The sequence below is a fragment of the Polyodon spathula genome, chromosome 3 (assembly GCF_017654505.1).
Source record: "Polyodon spathula isolate WHYD16114869_AA chromosome 3, ASM1765450v1, whole genome shotgun sequence".
NCBI classification, from domain to species: Eukaryota; Metazoa; Chordata; class Actinopteri; order Acipenseriformes; family Polyodontidae; genus Polyodon; species Polyodon spathula.
The window spans coordinates 35,022,096-35,046,410 of record NC_054536.1 but is presented as its reverse complement, the minus strand read 5'-3'; the positions used below and the strand labels follow the sequence as shown (position 1 = coordinate 35,046,410).

The following is a 24,315-nucleotide window of genomic DNA, read 5'->3' as shown; positions in this document are numbered from 1 at the left end:
TTTGATATCTGGGCAGTTCAAGAGCAGGTAACAGTGTTGATAGTTACATCAGGGTTAGATACGAGTGCAGGTGAAATACAATATACTGCAGATTGGGTTCAGTGCTGGATTAAATACAGTAAAATAGGGAGCAGATAAGTGCGAGTTAAAGTGCATTAAAGGCAGAGTGCTATATTGAAAGCAAACTGCAACTCAGATATTCCCTCCCTTATTTTAGTATTAATTAGGATATTTGCATTTGGAATGAGAATTTATATGGGGAAAAGAAATATACATGGAAACACACATAAGTACTACCAAATAGAGTAAGAAAAAGGTGATTTTTCTTTTTCCATGGAAACTGTCCCAATGTCTTTATTATGTTTGTACATGAAGGGTTTTGGTAGAACTACAATTCACTGTTTATGTAATTATATCAATCATCAGTATAGAATGTGCAGAATTTACTTGAGATGACCACTACATTAAATGTGATGGTGAATAAAACATTATATTGGAGTACTATTGTTATCCTAAAGGATATACAGCACACAAATATCTTGTTTCTGTTTTATTCCCTAGCCACTAGATGGTACTTTGGTTAAAGTGTGTTTTTTTTTTGTTTTGTTTTTTCTGGTACACCATGCAGTAGACTTCAATATTTTGTGCGAAAGGTGAGGTTTATTAATTATGTATTTTTATTGTAAAGAAGAAACCTGTACAGTGTGTTTATGCAAATGTTGACATTGCCTTTTATACAACCTGATTTCATGAAAAACTGTTTGTGTGTCTTCATAATTTAAGTAGTATACTGTATTCTTTATTTTTAAACTCTTGTATACAACTTTAAGTTACTGTGTCCCATGTCCATGTTTTATGTTGCACAAATTTCTTGTTATACATTCTTCTGTTGTCTGTTGCACAGACCTGACTTGCTTTTCAGTTTATCCTCGTTTTTATTCCCACGGTAGCTTCAGCTTCCACTCCATCAATCTGTGTGCTTTACTGGGGCACTGTGCTTTTTACATAAAGTGCCATTTTGTTTTTAGCTGTAAGAAAATACTCCCATTCCCATTGTTCTTTTAAATGGAATGTGGTCATTGGAATTGAGACATCAAACAGACCATCAATGAAGGTATCAAAAACTTTTACATAAATAAATGGGTTGGATTTGTTCTGCTGAAAAACCGTACCTATGAGGATACGAGAGACTGCAGAAACAAGCACATACATGTAAAAGGGGGAGCTATCAAATAATAATAACATTGCAACATTCCAAAGACTACTTTTATTTTTTTCTTTATAACCAACATGCATATATTTAAGATAACGTTATCTTTTTACGATAATGATTTAGGGTTAAAGGTTGAAATGAAGTCAGTAGGGAAGACATATGTGCAATGATGGTAGTGGTGGTGGTGTTGGGTATCAAGAATGATTATTTCTGTTGTGCCCTGAGGAGCTGCAGAGACTGAAAAATCGACTGTAACAGCAGTAACAGAAAACAAACCATGCATTTGGAAGCCAGAACTGAGTTGCTAACTGTATTGCTGTCTGTTTTTTCACTTGTTACATTGCACCTAAAACCACTGATGGCAGTAATGGACAGATAATAGCAGCTCTGTATGAACAGGCTTTTGTAAACACTACCCAGTTAGGGATCGCATTTCCATATGATGCTTCACTGCAGCTGGTTCCCTCTCCAAATGATTGCTTAGACCTGGAGGAAGCAGGCTAATTATGAGCATTGGGTGGAAGAAATTACGTCCTAGATCATGCATAAAACATTGAGCTGAAGAAAGAATGAGACGAGTGAGTATATAGTGTTGCAGCAAGGGGAACAAGTAGATCTTTTTTAAATCCGTAAATAAAATTGTTCTTCACAGGTTAATCCTGAAGAATTTGCTAACTGGTATTTTCCTCAAGGGGTGATGCTCTTGGTAAAGTTTGATATTTCCCCTGCAAAGCAGTACATTCTCAAGAAGCCATGGATTTATCAGGACGACTATACTGGATTCGAAATAGACCTTGGAGGAACAGGGCCAACAGACGTCAATTTAACAGTAAGTGTTATATTATCCTTCATGAGATCAAAGTGCTGGCCCATTCTTTCATGTTATAAATTTCTATATCGCGTTATTTTATTTTTCCATTAAAATAATACCATTCAAGCAATAACAAAACAAAGGGTATAAGCACTCTTGGTATAAACATGCTTTGTTGAAGCATTGCTGTTTGATTATTTATTTAAATTTGTATCCTTGTGGAGGACAGTTAAATGATTTCAAGTGTATCTTTTGTACAATAATTAAGTAGTTTTCATTCAGTATGTATTCAGTGTGGCTACAATAACTTTTTAACTTGTCAGTGTAGGAGATGATGGGGGGCAGGGGGGGGGGCGGTGGTGGGCAGTGATATTTTGTCTTGTTTTCTACTGTAGTTAGGAAGCATCCATAGCAACAACAATTGTCCTAATTGAAAATAACCACATCAAAAAAAAATTCTTCTGGTGGCATTAAGGAAATTCATGTTATGATGCAAGGTCACTATGACGCATAAGTAGCCTGGATGTTGATTACCCACCTTTAATTGTGTTACACAGAGAACATCATATATAATCCATATACACAAATGTATTTACATTGACTAAAACAAAAATATATATCCTGTCCTTTCTGAGAAACTGTTCTTTACCTGCTGTTCACGGTTTTCGGGTTTATCCAATAAAAAAACAATAAAACACCCCTGATTCAAAACTAATGAAATAGGTTATATCCAAAAAACACTGGAAATGGTTACTCAATTCAAGTTGACTTGATCCCTTTCCCTGTGAAAGACTTTGTGCAGTGCAGTTGGCAATGTCTCTCCTTGATTTGTGTCTCGCATTTATTCGTTCTGAATACTTTAACCCACTACTGAGTGGAAGCAAATTCCAGCATTTCTATTGGAGGATTGTAACACGCTTGCAAGATTTATAATGAGATTACAAGAAACGGAGGATTGTTCTTGATCATGAGATTTAAAGCTATACTCCAGTTCGATACAGAGTATTTAAATGCCTAAACACAAAAACCCCAAAAGAATATGACAGTGACCATAAGGATTTAGTTGTGGAAGACGGCAAAGGAAATAAGGTACAAGTACTGTTGAGTTGCTATACATATTATTACAGAAAAAAGCGAAAGCCCAGAAAAAAAACAAAAAACAAACATTTACGTATAACTCAAATAGCGAACAATAAGAACAGAAAAATGAAATTAATGTAAGTCTGTGGCAGGGCAGAAAAGCCCTGCATGCATTTTAGAGGGGGCAGGGCAAAGCCCTGCATGTAAATAAATGTGTTGTTTGTTAAACCATGGGTGAATGCATTGTATTATGCAACAGAGAAATGTATCGTTTGTTTGTTTTAGAACAACGTATTATGATTTAAAAAGAAAATTTATTTTGTGTTTAGTTAAAAACACTCTGTGTTGTTGTTATTGTTTGAATGTGGTCTGGCAACGGTGGTGCTAGCTGTTTGTTTCTGCCAGACATCTTATGTGAACGCATGGTCAGCAGTCAGTGGTTATTGACTGTCGGCCTTGCAAGAAAAAGCCCTGGGCAGAAGGTGACCGTCTCCAGATTAATTAATTCATTCATTCATTCATTTATTGCTAGTCTGGAGATGGACACCGGTTTATAAGCCTGCAGCTTTCCTTGTTCAGGGGGGAGTGTTCAGGAAAGAGGAACTGTTTGGTGTCAGTGTGTGCATGATTTGTTTATGTTCAACTTTTTATTTTGCTCTGTGAGCTGTGTTTTTCATTTAAATATTGATTTTATTTTTATTTGATAAAAACAGCGCCGCAGAGCGCTTTCACCTGAGTGCCTGCCTGCCGGTGTTGTGTCCATCATCTGTCTAATCTGGAAACATCATTACTCGGCTTCCCTGTCACAGCCCTCTATATAATATATGTAACAACAGTTTGGGATTGGCAAACTGCTGGTTTAGGACAGGAATACCCAACAATGATCAATACACATTTTTTAATTACAAATCTTTGGATGCACAGAATAAAAAGACAGTATTTGGGAATCTATATAATAACTAACAATGATCATTGGCTTGGCAGTTTCTGTAGACTCTCCTGTGTTTTCTAATTTCATTTTTCTTTTGAAGGAAGAAATGTATACATTTCTGACCCTAGAACGGACTCTATCAAATACCTAAAACAAAATCAACCAGCTGCTATTGCTGTTAATAAAATGCGGCTGCGCCTAACAAACAAAAAAAAACCGTCAAAGTATTATTATTATTATTATTATTATTATTATTATTATTATTATTATTATTATTATTATTATTATTATTATTATTAATAATATAATAATAATAATAATAATAATAATAATAATAATAATAATGTTTACCAGAGCATGTATACTTCTACAAGATGCAAAAAGGTTGTGCTTCACTGATTAATATTCAATTACTTGACGCACTGAAAACTACAAAGTTTATGAGCAACAGAGAGCGCTCTCCATAGGTAGAATCACCTGCTTCACAAAGTTTAATATCACAGTGCAAATCCACTCAATCGAAACCATGCATGTGTGGTGACCACTGTAACCTTTGAGCTGCTAAACAAAAATGAAATATTTATGCACTGTGGTTTATATAATACTGTTAAATAAATCAATTCATGATATACTAATTGTAGGACTTTGAGACTCATGATATTTCTCTTGTAAGCAATGCTACGGTTCTTACACCCTTTAGCTTGGTTGTTGCTGTGTTGTCAAAAAGCAAACTTCTTTTGATCATTTTGTTACTGAAGTCTTTCAGCATTTTAATTAGCTTTAAAAAGTCAGCCTTAATATGTCATCACAGTAATTTTAATGGAGCTGGAGCTTTTTCTCTCAAAGAATAGCTTGATTGCAGGTCTGAGCAGATCATTGCATTCACCGTACTGAAATGAGTTTTGATTACCTTGTCATTATTCACAGAATTTAATATTCATGCTTAAAGTCCCCTGCTATCCATGTATTGTTTAATGTGGAAAATATTTCCAGATTTATTAGTCAGTGGGATTAGGTGCAGCCATATGCAGAAAGACTTACTTCAATTTATGTTAAAGAAAAAAAGTAATATCATATCTAAATACATTTATGCAAAGTTGTTGTTTTTTTATATCCTTACTGAGTTTTGAATGCATTTGTTAATTCAGCTACAACAGAAAGGAATTGTAGGAAGAAGCTATTTGATTGTTGTTGTTGTTGTTGTTGTTGTTAATGAAGCTTAGTCCCAGAGGGTGCCTCACAAGTATGCAGCTTTGTGTTCAGTGGAATGCAAATAGCTGTTATCAAAATATCATATCAGTCATAAATAGGACAACAGATGTTTACAGTATATTATTATTTCTCACAGAATATGACAACCATTAGCAACATGTCTTATGTAAACTAAGTGACAGTTTTCCTCACAACATGTTTGCCATACTTTTCAGGAAATGCGTTGCTATGCTGTTCTGATTTAGGGGAAAAAAATCGGCCCTACCAATGCAGATTACTCAATTCATAGTCATTTAGGGGAGGGGATATTTGAATCTGTGTCTGTCCAGTAAACATCCTAACATTGGGCCAACGTTGGTACAACATCAGGCATTACGTTGGGCCTAAGTCGTAATCCAGCATTGGGCCAACATATTTTTGCTCATCTGCAGAACGTTGGCACAACGTTGTTTGGTGACGTAAATATCATGTTTTGTCAATGGTGGTCCAATATAGTTTTTACGTTAGCAATTCATCGAATACCACGGTTGCCCAACATACTGTAGGTGTATTAATAACTGATTACTTTAGTCAGTACTGTTTATAACAACTCATTTATACAATGGTGGAACAAAAGCACATTTATTTATTTTCAGACACATTTTTACAGACATTTTAACTTAAAGCAATAGACAAAGAGAAGAATAAGTGATACCTTTTATTGGACTCACTAAATAATAATTATTCACAAGCTTTCAAGACCTCAAAGGTCTTTTCTTCAGGTAAAAGTAGGAAAGAGAGATTGATGTTTATATTCAAAGGTTGCATCAGAACTTTAACAAAAATAACCTATTTTGAATCACTACAATTCTAATATAAGGAAAAATGTTGCATGTCACACACACACACACACACACACACACACACATATACATATATATATATATATATATATATATATATATATATATATATATATATATATATATACACACATATACACATATACATTTATGCAATGCAAACAATATCCCGATTGAGTCCTTTGTTTTTCGAGTCCAGGAATTTTATAAATTTAAGTTCCCAAGTTCTCCTGTCTTGTGTGTTTTTGAAATTGCCCTTTAAAACAAGAACCGTCAGATCATGTAGAGATTGGTTAAGCATGTTAAAATGGTTACCAATAGGAGTGCTGGTAATTTTGTTGCTGATGGTGTGTCTGTGTAGATTCAACCTTGTCCGAAGATGTTGTTTGGTTTGTCCTGTGTGAGTACCATCAGAGCATTTGCTACATTTAATCATGTAGATTACATTTTTGGATCTGCAGGTGATTGATCCTTTTATGTCCAGTTTCCCTTGTGCTGTGAGGATGGTATTCTGCGTAGAGATATGGGGACAGGTATTGCAGGTAGTTCCATTGTGTGCATTGTTTAGATCAATTGGTAGTTTGATCCAGATGATACGTTGGGACAGGTTAGGTGGTTGTCTGTAGGATAGGAGAGGTGATTTCAAGAAAATATTGGAGAGGGTGAAATCTTCAGCTAAAATTGAATGTAATTCTCGGATGACTCTGAGGAGGGGTGGTAGGAATGTATTGTATGTAATAGTTAAGGGTACTCTATTAGACGCAAGTTTTACTTTGTATTCCAACAATTTTTCTCTTGGTATTCTGATGGCACGTTCCATTTCTCTGTCAATCTGTTTCAGAAAATATCCTTGTTGGACGAGAGCATCACGAAGACTGCAAAGATGTTTGTTTCTGTCAGTCGTTTCAGAGCAGTTTTGGTGGTAACGAATAGCTTGACTGTAAATGACAGATTTATGTGTGTGATTTAGAGATGTGTAAGTATTTTTGGCTGTCGTGGATTTTCTGTAGATGGATGAAATAATATTGCTGTTTTTGATGGTTATTGTTGTGTCTAAGAATTATATCATTTCTTTTGAATAATTCATTGTCAGTTCAATGATGGGATGGTAATTATTGAGAGCATGGTGGAATTGGTGTAATGAGGCTTCACTTTCTGTCCAGACAATAAATATGTCATCTGTGTATCTTAAGTAAAATTGTGGTTTGTAAGGATATTGTTCTAGAAATGTGTTTTCCAGATTGGCCATGAAAAGGTTAGCGTATTGTGGTGCCATTTTGGTCCCCATAGCTGTTCCCATGATCTGTTGATATTATTTGTTTTTAAAGGTAAAATAGTTGTGCGTAAGAATAAATTCAATTAGTTTGCCAATGATGTGAGGGGGAACTTTAAGATTGTTGGTCTCTTTTTCTAAGAATTTTAGACAGGCTGATATACTATCATGATGAGGGATGTTAGTATACAGGGCCTTTACACCCATAGTGACCAGTATAGAATTTTGGGGTGGTTGGCCAAATTACTTGAGTTTTTTTAGGAAGTGTGTAGTGTTTTGGATTAATCTATCTGTTTTTGTCACCAATGGCTTTAGTAAGGGTTCTATAAATTCAGAGATTCCTTCTGTGTGTGTTCCTATGCCAGACACAATGGGTCACCCAGGATTACCAGGTTTGTGGATTTTGGGAAGCAAGTAAAAAGTACCCGCTCTAGTTGTTTCAGGTATGACATCTTGCAAGGTAGATTGACAGGCAATGATTTTATGATGGTGTTTAGTTTTTGTATGTATTCTTTAGTAGGATCTTCTAAAAGTTCTTTATAATAGAGTACATCAGAGAGTTGACGGTCTGCTTCAGCAATGTAATCTGTGGTGTTTAGTACAACAACAGCACCTCTCTTATCTGCTTGTTTAATTACTATATCGTGATTATTCTTTAATGATAATATAGCAATTCTTTCAATATTTGAAACGTTGTTAGGGGTATCTAGTTGTTTTTGGATAATCTGAGAACTTACTTTCTAACTGAAGGTGGTGATGTAAGCTTCTAGGCTGGTATTACGTCCACTTGGTGGTGTCCAGTCAGAGGTTTTAGTGCTGTTACTTTTGTTGTATGGAGTTTGTATAGAAATATTGTTGTCAGGTTGATGAAAAAACTCCTTTAGTCTGAGCCTTCTGAAAAATGCTTCTAAGTCTCCACAGAATTTTATTTTGTCCAGGTTTTGTGACGGGCAAAATGTCAAACCTTTCGATAAAACTGAGGTTTCTGCTTCAGTTAAATTGTGTTTAGAAAGGTTTATGACACTGAGTTGGTTAATAGAAGTGCCTTTTGTTTTGATTTCTGTAATTTATCCAGTTTTTAAATTTTCTGTTGCATGTCTGCGTGTAGATGTTTCTTTTAATGTTCCATAGATTTAGTATAGAAGTATGCTGCTGTGCTGGTTTTTGTTTCTAGGTTAATATACAGTGTTTCAATCTGTTTCTTTAAAGAGGTTTTCTTTGCACACATTAGGTGGATTAGATGGTTTCTTATTTCTCTGAAGTCTTTTTACAAAGATGTTCTGCATATGTAGATTTGAATGTAGTGCTCAAAGGATTGTAGATGATGAGTCCTTTTGGTATTAAATTCTGTTTCTTGCATCTAGTTAGGAAGAAAATATCGCTGTCCAGTTTTGCTTCCTTTTTTCTCATGTTGGTAAGTTTCCGCTTTAGACAGCGAGTTTTGGTATCTTCCATAGTAGTAGACAGATGAAATGGTAGCTGTATTAGTCCGGAGATGATAGACAAAGAGAAGGAGAAGTGATACCTTTTATTGTACTAACTAAATAATAATTATTCACAAGCTTTCAAGACCTCAAAGGTCTTTTCTTCAGGTGAAAGTAGGAAAGAGAGATTGATGTTTATATTCAAAGGTTGCATCAGAACTTTAACAAAAGCAATAAAATCAAAAAGAAAACTACACAAGAACTTTATTGCTGGGTAAAACAACAAATTATAAACTGCTCAACTATAAAAATAAATTAAAAAAAAACACCACCTAAAATCCTCTTCTGCATTTTGTCTGGCATCAGCGTGCTGCTGTCTTCCACCATTCCCGTCCTTGCTGTACTGAAGTTCATCCACCTGTTTATATCCCGTGTACCAGTGACTATACACCAACATTAACACACAACACACAACACAAAATACACACAGGGGAGGGCACTTTGCCACAGGCACACAGGAATTAAACCTGCATGCACTGTTAATTCAATAATATAGATACACTACCCCAGCTGCAGATGAAGCGCATATTATCTAAAACATGCAAATGAAAACAAAATTAATGAACAAAAGTCTTGTGTCTGTTCATCCCTTTTAGATCATTTGTTTGTATTAATGATGCGTGAACTGCTTTTAATGGCAATGTTTACAAATTAGCTTTTTTTTTACCCAAGGATACAATATTTGTAAAGGGATACTGTATTTGTGGCCTCATTTACGAAAGGGTGCCTAATGTAGCTGTAACTTGCACATTAAGTAGTGAGCCTGAAGTGTACCATAAATCAAAATTTGCTGCCCCATTTACTAACCGATATCATTTATGAGTACACTATTTGGCTAATTTGCGTACCATAACATGCACACTACATGCATTGTGAGCGATAATTTAATGTGCACGATAATGTTGGAGACTTGCCTGTGACCACCATGATATAAAAAGCCTCAACATTCCAGGAGTAGCTTTTGATCGGTGGCTTACATTGACCGAAAATAAACGCTCCATAGGGGACAGGCAGAGGCAATGCAAACTCAAACTGCACGCAGAGGAGTTACACATTCTAGTGGAGGAGGTTGTTTTAAATTATAATGCCTGTTTTGGTCCAGCCTCTTCCAAAACTCCAGAAAGCAGCAAGCAATATGGGCAGCCATACAAGGTCAATGCTCTGGGTCACAACCAAAGAGCCATTGACCTGTTAAAAAAATGGTCAAAAGAAAAACTGAAGAGATGATTGCTTAGAACCGCTCAGCAGCAACATGCACAAAAGGAGGACCATCCGGACAAGTGGAACTGACCAGCCTGGAAAAGAACATTGAGAACATCTTCTCCCCAGAACAACTTGGTGTGCAGGGCGTCACTGACATGACAAGATTAAATGATGATTCTCAACCAGATAAGCTACAAGCGACACAAACCACATAATTGCTTTTATAAAGTCTTTCACATGCAACATACAATACAATATAATACATTACTGTTTTTTATATAGAGCCTAATCGAAAATGAACATTTGTTACTACTTTTAATGATTAGAAGACATCTTAAGGTAAAACTGTAAGCTGATTTAAGAATTAAAAGTGTTTTATTTAACCACTTTATCATTTGTACCAGCGTATAAAGTATAAAATTTAATCTAAGAAAATATAACATTCATTGATGTTTATTCATGCTTAATAGAACCTGTTATTTACAGGTCATTTTCACTGCTCTATATGAAAACTTTAATGCAAGAAAATGCTGAATTTTGTGAGGCACACAGATTCGTTCCATGTGTTCGATGTGGAACAGAAACAGGTTTTAGCCATTTTGTGAAATAATTGTGTTAGTTTTTCAAACACTATTTCAAGTTGTAAGAAGAAATCTTCCATTTCAAATTCATAACTCATTCACTTTCTGTAGCTCTTCGGATCCTACCCATATGGCATCTGTATGCAAGTAATGTCTCCATGATGAGATTTCAGCCCAAAAAATTGGTTTAAATAGTGCGCCTATCAGTGGTTAAAGCCTGGTTTCCAAACAAACTACTTATCATTCACTTTAAGTTGCACACTACTATTATCACCAATAAAGCTCATCTCATTATTCAGAGTGGGGTGCTTCATTTAAATACGTTATCATGCATTACCATACAAATCATATGATCATACTGATTACCATAGTGTGGAACAATAAAATCAGTGAGTGTCATAATATGCCCACTATTTCACATGAAAAGGAATACAATTGCCTTAGTGAATACGAAAATCATGATCATGCACACTAATTGCAATTGTGGTGCACCATAATGTTTTAGTGCCCTTTCGTAAATGAGGCCCTTAATTTCTTACCTGTTTAATGTTTAATTACCTGCTTGAGTTTGTTTGCAATATTTGTCATTAGTGTTTGTGCAAGATCAAGATTATATATATATAATATATATATATATATATATATATATATATATATATATATATATATATATATATATATATATTATTAATGAACTATTTTACATTATACTTTAAGTACACAAAATAGTGACAGTATTGTAGTGGAGGGTGCAGGCTGTGGCTGAATTGCATTCTGGAACTGTTAATTTGCGGGACTTGATTGCTTGCAGCATGAGGCAGGGTGCTGGGACTTGGCACTGGATCAGGCAGTCTACACGGGTGATTGGGTGAGGAACGTGATAATATTTTACATTGTTGTAAGTTAAAGGTCAGTGGGCGCTGATTGGTCGAACCTAACATACTTGTAACTTTGTGTTTCCTATGTCTGGGTCTGACGGTGGATAAAAGAGATGCATCAGGTGTGTGAGTGTCTGTGGATTCAGAGAGTGGAGAATAATGTGCTGTGAGCTGTGATATTTGCTGTGAACCTGCTGCTGCAAATAAAGAGCCTGCTGGCTATTGAACAAGACTTCTTTCTTTTTCCGATCAAGCAATTTCATCCAGTGCTGCAATATATACTAAAATGTATACTGTATACTAAAATGAGTTTATAATCTGTTGCATTAGATTCTTAAACACTTAACAGTTTTTCCTTTTTTGAAGCACATGGTCTGTCGTTATTGTGTAATTAAAAGGAAAATATCTATTCAAAATCAGTCATTGCTGGTGGTCATTTTTGCAAGTTATTTGATAAATTCAGTTTTTTGAAGTAGAAGCAAATCCAGTGAGTAATTAAATAATAAGCCAGGTAAATAATGATACAGAAGCAACAAGACAGAATAATAGGGAATGCACATACAGTTAGGAAAGTTAGAAAAACATAACTGGAGCCATTACAAAATCAGTGCATTACCGTGAAGAAACCATTAGCAGACCAAAGCATAAACAGCAATGGCAGCTCACAGGTACTGTACAATGTTGCACAGTGGTTATAATAGGAGAGCATAGTACCTCTATTGATATGGCACTATACAATAATACATGGATGACTGTGGGTTTAGTTCATACCATCATGATACCACTATTTTATGAAAATTGTACCATTGTGGTTCTGAAAATGGCTCATATTGGTTCCTAACTAACAAGAAGTAAGAAAATGTCTTTTAGAATTTTTTGCCGCTCTTTTAGCTCTTTCTCTCTCACTTTGTAATTATGTTACTTAATAACGCTGAAATTTCTGCTTGATCCAGTGACCAATTTTCTAAATGTTTCTTCTTTTACATATATCAGCAATGAAGTGCACAAAACAATATTTTTTCACACAGAGACAAAAATCAGTAATTGACCCTCCAGGGGGCTTAGTCAGGCCCGATGCCGCAGGCCCTGGAAGGTCCGGTATTGCCTATACCACTCACCCTGGCGGGTCTTACTGCGCTTAGAAAATGGCCAACTGTTAAGAAAAAAAAAGACAGAAACAAGTTTTATGGTTTAAAACTTGAACATAAAACTTTGATTTATTTTTTCAAAACAAGAAAAAAATGTCTTTAAACAAAACACTGCCTTATGGGGTTGGTAAAGACAACTATTTATTGTGGATTATGAAGTTTATAGTGTTTATGTTGAGCTGTCAGACGGTCTGAGGTGGAGGTTTAACCCTTAGCAGTCCACTTATTCAGTGCTTGACAGGTGCTTTTCAGAGTAAAACAGGTTTAAAAGGTGTATGGTAAAAGGAAATCAGTACTGTATCTCCAGCCAAGCCCCACCCTTTGTTTGCTGTATTTTTCACATACCTCTTTATAGATATGCATACTGATAAATCCTCCCTTGATCACTCGTTTTATCACCTAACTCCTCAATAATGCAATCCAAGTCATTATTTTATTACTATAACATCTCAAAAAGCTCTGAAAATGTCTGTGATATTCTTTGAGTGCTGGATACAGAACCAGCTAGCTCCTTTGTTTGTGTCTGTGTTATCTCTGTGGTGCATGGGGCTATCAGATACGCCTTTTTATCGGCTTCATTTGGCTCCTATTGGTCTTACTCGGCCATTGAAAGGTTTTCTCGACTTTTTCCTGGGAGAAAAAACGACTAGAGACCTGTGCTTGACGTCTTTTTGATGATGTTGGACAGGATCCGTATCGGACTGGAAAGGGAAAATTGTAATGTCGGACCTGGTCCGACATAGGACAGCAAGGGGTTAAAGCCGTGTGCAGAGAACAGTTGCCGGCCATGGAGTAGTTTTCTCCTGCAGCTGTTCTGACCTCTACGTAACATTTACGAAGGTGATTATTTCCTTGGTGTCATTGTGCCAGTCAACAGTGATGTACTTGTGCCCAGCCCACTGTTCAAAAACTGTGATGGCCCACTTGGTGTTTTTTATTTGCGTGTTTATTTCCTCAAGCTCCATTTCGATCTGGTTTAGCCTCCTGTCATCTATTGTTACAAATCTTTTACTTAGAGTTTGTTCAGATTTTTTTTCTTCTGTGGGGGCATTTGTGAGTCATTTTCCTGTAGGAACATTCTGTTCATTGTTTCTTCTGGGTTAAGTTCAAAACTGAGAGAAATATTGTCAGACATTTGTTTTTTATTTTTCTGATGTTGGTTTCTTGAGCAGGTGGCACAAGGATATCTGTCCAGGGAAAAAAACACTTATACTGGTATTTTTTATGTCCCAGTCGTGTATAGCAGGTTAATGTAGCCCTATTCCAAGGGTACTAGCCAATGCGAAGCCAGGAAATAAAAAGCTTGTTTTCTAATTACATAATTAGATGGCATTATTGAGTCCGTCTTGCTAGAGGTAATTGATACACATTCCCTTTTTTCAGACTGAATAATCACCAATACAGATCAGAAATGCAGTCTCAGGAAAGCAATTTGCACTCCTCTGTTCAAGTAGGTCACAGATAGAAAAGCTCATTTTAAGGTGTTGTAGAGAATTATGAAAGTACTTCCATGTCTCAGACTCATTCAACTGGACTTTTCAATTAATGTCTTTGAGTCTGAGTTGCCTGTTTGATTTAAGTGTTGAGAAGAGTGGAAGGAATGGAAAACATAATTTGATGTGCATGAAACCAAAACTGAATAACAAAAACAGTGGGAGCTGGTAAGTGGATGAGAATTATGTATCTATCACTGAAAGATAAAGATAATACACTTGTCTAAGTGTATTACTGTTAGAACCGGTAAGAATAGATAGATAGACAGATATCATTATTTAGTATTTAAAAATATGTATGCACCTGTGTCTTCAAAAGGCTTGTCCATTTTTTTTTTAATCAAATAAGTGAAGCATGTTTACATTTTAATCTCTTCAAATCTTCACCACTGAAATCAACTGCTTCTTCCAGCTGGTTTCACTGACCCAAATTTGCATTAATATTATACTACCCAAGCTAAAATAATATTATGTAGTCCAAGATTAGTACAAATCAGGGTCTATGAAATCAGCCTCATATGTTACTGTCTAACTGGATGAATCCATTCATATAAAACTCTCACTTAAAAGATATTTAGACATACAAAATATTTATTTTAGTATTACTACATATCTAACTGGATTACTTTCAATACAACATCTTAAGCAATTTATCAGCATGTTCAAAACAGAAGCCAACATGACCAGAAAAAGGCAGTCTTTTTGTAATATCTCTCAAACATTATTATAAAATGGCTTGGATAAATGAAGTGCTGTTATAAAATGGCTTGGATAAATTAAGTGCTGTGATTGGTTGAACTAGATCACATGACCTTGCGATAATAATTGTCTTACTTCACGGCTGTGACATCATAGACCAACTTACTTACCTGATCTATTAATATTACTATGCCTTAATAGTAACAATTATCTAATCAGTGTTTATGTAGGTAAAAATGTCAACATACAACTGAAACAGCATTTAAATCACTCTTTTTTTTTTCAGCCAATCACAGCACTTAATTTATCCAAGCCATTTTATAAGTAAGGAATAACCCACGACAGGGTGTGAGGTAAGAATTGTCTTACCACACACCCTGTTGTGGGTTATTTCTTATTTATTTTTCATTAAACACTGCTACAAGGTTTCTTGTCCTGATTTGTACTTTGGAATGGACAAAAATGGCAACTACTGATTTGTCAGCGGGCTGTGAAAAGCATATATATCAATATGTTTCATAATCCAAACATAATGCAGCCAAAGAGTAAGCTGCAGTATATTGACCGGAATAATTGTCAGAGCCAACACATGACAAATTACAAGTACTATTGATGTAGTCATGTAACTAGAAACCTGTTCCCAACACAGTGGCCATTGTATTTGCCCTGTGGCAATGTTGCCCCGCCCCTGTGTATTTCTGTGTTGTATGTTACATGTTGTGTGTTAATGTTGGTGTATAGTCATTGGTACATGGGATATAAATGGGTCTGTGTAACACAAGTGTTTAAAATGTATATTTATATTTAGGCACAAGGATTGCACAGCACTTCACATGCAGCTAAAATTAATATGTGAGCACGGGGAATTGCACTTTATTAATTCACGTGCAGTTGTACCGAGACTCCAATGGAATGATTGATTAGTAATCGAGTCTCGGTTCAGCTGCATAAACAGCATGTTTTCACTCACTCTGGGTTGTGTGTTCGGGGAGTGGAGAATGGGATTGGAGATGGAGGTAATAATAGATATCATAATAGCAGCTCACCGTGTTTGTCTGTGTAGTCCTTTTTGTTTGTCTCTTTGTTTTGGCTGCCAGTGCCGTGTCCTGTGTTTTGTTTGTCTTTACAACCTTTTATTTTCTGTCTGTTCAATTATTAAATGCTGAGCACAGCTCAGCTTCACCAAAACTCCACCTCTCTGTTTATTTTGTGTTGGTTCCTGTTTCTGGCCTGCCGTCACCCACTGCAGCCGTCTTTGTAACATTCATCCTTTACCCTGTTGTATAAATTGGTATGACTGAGGTGCAAGAAAGTAATGTGACAAGTCTGCAAATGTTGAATTTCTCAATAAGAGTAATAATGAGGTTATCTTCTATTAAAAATCTAAAAACACTGTAACCATGGTCTTTCATTATGCAGTTCTCTACTACACATAGGAGGGATAGCAGAAGCAATGGCAACATAAGAATCCTCAAATAACCATGTGTGTATACCTAAAGCTATGTTTTGTACCTTTTCTTAAATATTACAGTTTTGTTTAATATGGCCTTGATTCAAGCAGACCAGTACATAAACCATCTGCGCTACCTATAGTGTTTTGAAAGGTCTTACTCGACTCTGAAAAGCCCCAGGAAGACCTTTGTGTCTTAACAGCAAGCACTGGGAAATGCTCCAAGAAAGAGGCCAAAAGTTAGCTTGTTGTTACATTTACAAGAGAGGTGTAGGAGACAAGGATTCCACAGGTAGTGAATTACTTTACAAGGACAATGGATGAAGAGAACCTGTTGTGCTGTCAGTGCTCTGAATTATGTTGTGAGGGAACATGTTATTGTAACAGACATCTGTGCAGTATCAGCAAGGGAGAGCACTAAACCATACTGCAGTGTATAATACATTTTATCAAGTGGTAAAAAAACAAACATGCATACATTGCTATGTAATTTTGATCAGTACTCTTATAAAAGTTTACAGAGATTTGTAGAGATCAGGTTTTTCTTCATTTGATTTATATACAGTGCACACTAAAATGCAACCCCAGCCAATCCTCATTTATTCATTTTTGCTTGTGTGGGGAAATAATATTAAACATATACCATAGGAAATACAGAATGTATGCACAAATATTTGTGTCAAATACAGCAGAATTTGAACTTGGTTTTCTCTGGGATATCAGTATCAGGCGTTAAAATGAAACTGTGATAAAAAAGCAACTTAAGAGTATTATTCTCTGCATAAAGATATGTGATCCTTGACAGCATGTTTTATATTTGAACAAGAATAAGTCTACTTTAACAGGCCAGTTTCATTGTATAGATAGAAACAAATCATCAATATCATAAACTGAACAGGATAGTATTCAAAGCTTAGAACATGGTTTAATGGCCAATGCATCCTGAGCATATTTTACCACAACATGTTTCTACAGTAGTGAGTTTCAAGGCTGGTATCACATGTATCTTTTCATCTGTCCTAATTGTTGGAGCCCAAGAGTAGCATTTATGAAGTTTAAGATGCATTTTTATTGGGGCCACACAAGTGTCCTGTTTTTGCTTGCAATTCAGATGTTTTAAAGATCTTGCAGTGGGGCAGATGACATATGTTTTATATAGTTTTACGCTTTGTTTTTAATTGATAATAATTCTTACAGTAACTCGTTATAGCATCTACACTGCAGCAACTTGGAAAACAACAAAGAAGGCCTTCTAATCAGTTATAGTAATTATTGTTCTTATGTTTATTGTAATTATAAGGTGCTTAATTTTAAGGTACCAGTAAACTTTTACTATAAGCATTTGCTATCTCTCAGTTTTTAAACTATGGTTCACCAAACACAGTGGAACGATCACAGTACCACCATGCAGTAATTGTAGCTCAGTATTGCCACGTGTGAAATCTTTACCAAAATAATAAAGGCAAAACAAAAATGCTTTTATTTGCTTCAAAATCATTTTTCAAACTGGTTAATAGACTAGCAAGCATTGGCAAAATTAGTTAACTTTTATACAGTGCAAAAATGTTTCAATGTTGTGCTGTGTTTCTGGACTTTGTGATACCTGCCCAATGCCTGCACTAATAGTTGTATTTACAACGTATTGACAATAATAATCAACCATTTTGTTACAGACTTTGTAACAAGTCTGACACAAACAATTTTGTCCACTACTTAATTAAACTTTGTAAAAAAACAAACAAAAAAACCCACAAAAATGCTTAATATAAAAAAAGAACAGTCCTACTGTAGCAGGCGCCATTTACATTGCCTCTGGGTTTCTGATTGCGTAATCAATATCTGATTTTTTAAATCCATTACTTTTAACGTTTTTAGGCAAATTGGCTCCATCACTGCCATTCTGATATTCACTTTGACATCTGACGCATTATTTCCCTTGTCCAGCGTTTCTTTAACCTGTTCTGTATACCAGTCTGACAGACGTGTGGGCCAAATAAATTATCAGCCCATTATAAGATATAGCCTAGGTTAAGATGTGCACTGTAATAATAATAAAACAATAATGTATATTATTCCCCCCCCCCCCCCAGGATACAGTCTGCACCCCCCAGTTTGAGAAACACTGCTCTTAATCACCCCCCAAAACAACAAAAAAAAAGTTCAACAGCAAGATATTTTTTGTTCTGGATTGCAAATAAAAATATTTAAAATGACAGTATGTCCCTTGATAAAACTTTGTTTCTGTAATGTGTTTATATGGCTTTAATGTTGTAAGAAGATCCTTTTGACAGGAAAGCACCATTACTTCTGTGGCTTAAGCCTATTACATCCCTAATTGCTTGTTGTCAAAACAGTATTATTTAACAAACTGGAAAATGTATATATGGAAAGTAAATGTCGTCTTATAACATTTCTTTAATATTTTATTTGGATCTTATCCTGAATCACTGTGATGCAACATCTTGTTTACAGGGATGACCGGCCTGCATCTCCGGGATTTTAGACTGAGCCAGAGTACTAAGGGCTGTTGTGACCCATATAGGGATTTTAACCATGGCACAGTGGTTAACACACCTGCTTACAGGACAGATGGTGGCTAGGTTTAACGTCTGGAAAAATTATTATAGCACACAGTAGATAATTTCAGCAGCATCAGTCACTTGTTAATTTTCAATTGACACCCTCCCCCACCCCCCACCCCCAGGTTAATTAGGACATTCTGCTAAAGCATGATATTTCAAGAGTTCACATTGTCTGTAAACTCACAGTCTCGGTTTTTTCTTTTTTAAACTTGTATGTCAATAGCAAGATATGCAATACATCCAACATTAGAGCTTTCCCAACTACAATCCTGATTGTTTGAGGGTTAGGGTGGTGTTACTTCTGACTGAATATGAATAGTTATATATATAAATTTCGGTCATCTGGCACAATTGGTAGTCTCTGTTTGACTCCTCCACCTGTCCATCTCCGTCCGACCTCCTCCTCCCAGTCCCTGACTGCACAAGCCCCGCCAGCCAACCGTGCTTCCACCCAGCCTTCAGCTAGGCAAGCATGTGGCTCAAAGCACAGTTACACCAGCCAGCCCTAGCTGCAACTTCATTAAAAAGATTGGATGACACCTAAGCTGCTGAACGTTCTCTTTGAGAAGTCTATCCCCATCCCTGTTGGCGGAGATTGGATCCAGTCTTCTATCTGCCCTTTCTCAGCAATGTCAAGATATCTTTCCAGCAGGAAAACCTGCCCCCCCCCCCACCCCCGGGACCCTCTATTCATCAATTCCTCTCACTCCATAATCACTCGTTACTAGTTCTCAACCCACCTCTTCACCCTTGTTTCCAAAGCAGGCCACTCTCCTCGGCTTTACACACCCCTCATTTGTTCTGTATAGGTGCAGCCACCTCCGCTGCAAGGACCAGCATCAAATAGAACATGATGAAGAGTGTGGGGCGCTGGTCCTCTTATACGGTGGATTCTTATATTCAAGTGTCCTCATCTGACATAGTTGCAGCCCATTCTAAAATTGCTAGTATGCCTGGAGTGGGGGCTTCCTGTCCACCGGGGCCACCAGAGGTTTTCCCCTAACCAGCCTCAGCTGGTTTTTTCCTGTCCAGTGAGCAGCAGATATCTACATAATCACACCCTACTAAAATCACCAACCGTCCCTCTGTTTGTCCGGGTTGTCTTTTTGGTCTTGTGTTTATGTTATGCGTTGGCTGTATTTTGTGTTTGTCTCACGGTGTGGCCGATTTTGCGAGGAGCCGGGGGTCCATCCTTTGAGGGGCAAATGTCTCACTTCCCTGACCTCAGGGCTAGACATCCGCCTCTCTCCCCTACCTTCAGAGGGGTTCTCACAATGTGATTCAGAGAGGACCCCCCGCCACACTCTGTCCTTTTGCAGCTCCTACACTTATCTTAACCTCACCTTGTGAGGCTCCGTTCTATATTCTGCCTTTTTTTTGGGACGTGGCCACTTTCAGGGCTTGAGTCCCATACTAACCTCCATGTTTTGTCCTTATTTCAGGTCCCAGGCAACATGAAGTCTCAACCAGTCAGAGGGTTTAACGAGTGCCCCTTTACAGAAGTCTGAAATGCTGGGTACCTTCTCTGCTTTACACCTCCTTTCGTGTCCTGGTTTACCGAGAATGACTTCCTCTCCAAGGGGCGGCTCCTTGAGTCATAACCCTCGTATGTGTTTTCGGTCGCTGGGTCCTTCTAGCCCCTGGGATGTGTCGGTATCGTTGTCCTCAGTCAGCGACCACTTTCTATACTAGTTTCCAAGTCCATGCCAGTCAGTTTGTTACTACAGTCAAGGCTTCACCCGCTCATCTATCCTGTCCAGTCCTCTGCCCTATCCTTACATGCCCCAGCTCACTCCCTGTGAAATTCTGTAGAATGGAAATGTTTATATTATTGTGTGCATATCATTTTCTTAACATAAATGTAAACATATACACAATATCTTATTATCAAAGCAGTATATTACAAAGAGCAAGAACAACATAATAAATAGTGCTATATTAAAAAAGTGAACTATTATAAGTGAAATTGCAATGCTGCAATAAACTTTTATTCTCAGGATCTTTATAAATTAGGCCCTGTGTAAATCGTGATTTCACAGGCTGTGTGTAAATCCTGAAATTAGCCCAATACTGCAATTTTTACAATATTCTTAGAAATAAAAATTAATTTTCATAATTATTTGTATTTCATACAAAAAAAACCAAAAAACTGTACAGCTCTGCTGTCTGTCTGCATGTATTTTTAGCCATGGATATAGTGCTGTGCAGTGATTATGTCATGTGACTGTGCAATCTAAGCAGGAAATTAAAATACTACACACTGTAAAGAAGAAAATGGATGTCTCTAAAAAGGCTAAAAATGTGTCTGCAGCAGATCACATAAAGCAGTATCCAGCAGGAGTTTACACAGCGATGGAGGTAAGCTCTTCTGTACCTCCGGGAACATTACTCTAGATCACTACCGAGAATCGGACGTTGACAGGCATTTAGATTCAAGTATTCAACGAAAGACAAAGGAAGAAACCCAGAGCAGTACTGCGACTGCTTTACTTGCAAAGAAACAAAAAACAGTGGCATCCATGTTCCAAAAGTCCACTGAAAACCGTGAAGCACAAAACACATTAACTTTTGACCTGACAGAGGCATTTCTTTGTGCAAATATCCCTCTTGAAAAACTGGACAACTAAAAGTTTCTTTAATTCTTAAGAGTGTAGCAAATGGAGTGTAGCCCAGCTAAGACATGAAATACATGAAATACGATACTTTACCTGTGAATTTCTAAATAAAATTCTTCATTCCATTATTACCAGTAATAAGGAAAAAAACATAAGATATTAATATAGTTCTTGAAATATCTACTATATCCACTTGTTTCTTGATATGTATAAATGTAAAAACATATATACTGTATATATTAAAACACGAAACAGAATAAATGTTCAAATATACAAATGAACCCACTTTAAATCATGAGTGCATGCATAATTTGTGATATAAACCTGGTTTGCCTATAACAGCACATTAAAGAAAACGGTGAACTAAAGAGCAGTGTTTTAAAACTGTACGTTTAATCATTCTTTACATTTAAACAAACGCATATAGTTTACTACAGGACAAATATGTTTTGCATCATTAACTAGAACAGAACAGTTTATGTCGTTATCTAAAAAAAGCATGAATTGTCGACTGATGAGAGCAATACTTGATGTTTTATTTGTGTGCGTTTGTATAAGACTGTCTGTTAAAATTTTGGGATGTTGGTGTTTTGTAACTGAACTGTATCCCATTAAGAACTCCCACAAAATGTGTGTTTATCGGCCGAGATGATTATTGCTTGTTAGTTGGGTTGGTAATTAATTATATCCTGTGGTTACTTAGCAAAGCCCAGCTACGCAGCATTTGACAAACCCTTTATTTTACAATAGATCTGCGCACCAGCACATTCATTCATTACTCCAGTGCTGACTGTTGTCTGTCTATCTTCCAGGTCTGTGATGTCACACAACACAGCCAGCTTGCCACATTCCTCTATCCAATGATATGTGATTCCACCTATAAGGCAAATTATCTTGGCCCAGTAAGTCAATAAATTGAAATGTGTTTTATATCATGTTTACCCTGTCGCGGGCCCAGAAAGACACTGCCTAAAGCTGAGGGAACATAGAGACACTCTTCACTTGTAACTTGGTTTCAGGAAACTAGGTTTCAGGGTCTGCATGACAAACCAGGGGAGACTTGAGTTTTGATATAGCAACGTTGCCTCAAACTAGGTCTCCAGGTCTCCTGGAACCAAGTTACAAGCCACTGTGCGTTCTTAGAAAGCGGCCTAGTGTTCTCTCAGCTTAACAAACGTGATAGCTATTCGCTGTGATGTGTTTACTAAGCAATCATGAAAAGTACAGTAGTGGCTGAAGTTATTATGGGATGTCATGACTGCACCTTTCTTTTGGAACACTTTAAAAGGTCAATTTTGAGATTTATATATATATATATAAATAAATGTCAGATTTTCAGTTGGGGATGTGTGAACTGGTGCGAGTGGTGTGGTAAACAAAGTGAATGTCCAGACAGTATTGTACTACCAAAAAGAACCGCCACTCTACCAGCAATGGTGTCGGGGGGAACACGGCTGGTCAGGTCAAAACTTGCAGGTCAAAACAAAAACAACAACAACAGCAGCAGTTTGCAATCCACAATCCCGTGCACGAAAGTGTGCTGTCCAATTCCGCTGGGTCAATAGGTCGGGCTGGCTCTGTGGCAGCAGCCCCTGTCTCCATCTTCCTCCTCTGTGAGAAAAAAAAAAAAAAAAACATGTAACAAACAAAACAAACATGCAATGCTTTGGCCATATGTTACGTTTCAGCGCAAGGGGTTGTACTCATGCAGCTGTGTCCCCTTTGTACTGCCAAATTCCTCCCTGCAATCAGCAATAACCAATCGCTGCCTGCCCCGCAGCTGATCACATGGGAATTGTTTTGCTACGTGCTTCCTCTAAGATGGCCGACTTCCTGTTTTCGCCCACTGTCGAGTCGACCCGTCTATAGGAAAGTGTACTACCAACCTTACACAGAGCCCTTTCTAGTCAGGAGGAAGATTTACAGCTTCGATTCTTTCTCTCTTCATCACAGGGGGATAAAATAGACAAACAGCAAAACATCATGGCAAGCGTTAATACATCTGTAGTACACAATTTAAACAGTTACTATGAGAATCATCAAGTTACTTATTTGTTATACCGAATCAACTGCTAACAAATCTTTAGGAATCACACATTTGCCAAATCTGCCATCATGGAGGATAAATGCAGTTATTATTTTTATGGATACAGTATCAAAAGGCAATAACAAAAACTACCTATGCTTACAGCAACTAACTCATGACCGTTAAAAAACACTGCATACATTTTGTCGTTTGTTATATAAATATATATATATTATATATATATATATATATATATATATATATATATAACAAACTCATTTTATTCTGCATAGTTTTTATGCATAAAAGCTTTGCACACAGCTTTTGTACCAGCTTTCCACACAGTGTCGGAGTGATTTTGGCCCATTTTTCTTGGCAGATTTGCTCCAGGTTGTTCAGGTTGGTTGGACGACACTTGTGGACTGCAATTTTCAAATAGTGCCACAGATTCTCAATGGGATTGAGATCAGGACTTTGACTGGGCCACTGTAGGACATTCACCTTTTTTGTTCTTGAGCCACTCCAATGTTGCTTTGGCCTTGTGCTTGGGATCATTGTCCTGCTGAAAGGTGAATTTCCTCCCAAGCTTCAGTTTTTTAGCGGACTGAAGCAGATTCTCTTGCAGTATTTTCCTGTATTTTGCTCCATCCATTCTTCCTTCAATTGTAACAAGATGCCCAGTCCCTGCTGATGAGAAGCATCCCCACAGCATGATGCTGCCACCACCATACTTCACTGTAGGGATGGTGTGTCTTGAGGCATGGGCAGTGTTATGTTTGCGCCACACATAGCGC

General features: G+C 36.8%; 1 protein-coding gene across 1 annotated transcript in view; it reads left to right on the top strand.

Moving 5' to 3' along the window:
- The first annotated feature begins 1,951 nt into the window (after nt 1–1,951).
- ripor2 (RHO family interacting cell polarization regulator 2) overlaps nt 1,952–24,315 on the top strand; it is a 116,938-nt gene continuing 94,574 nt past the window's right edge. Inside the window, exon 1 of the mRNA XM_041245134.1 lies at nt 1,952–2,042. Within this exon, the coding sequence (XP_041101068.1) occupies nt 1,967–2,042 (76 nt within the window). The 5' untranslated portion in view covers nt 1,952–1,966. The remainder of the gene's footprint in view (nt 2,043–24,315) is intronic.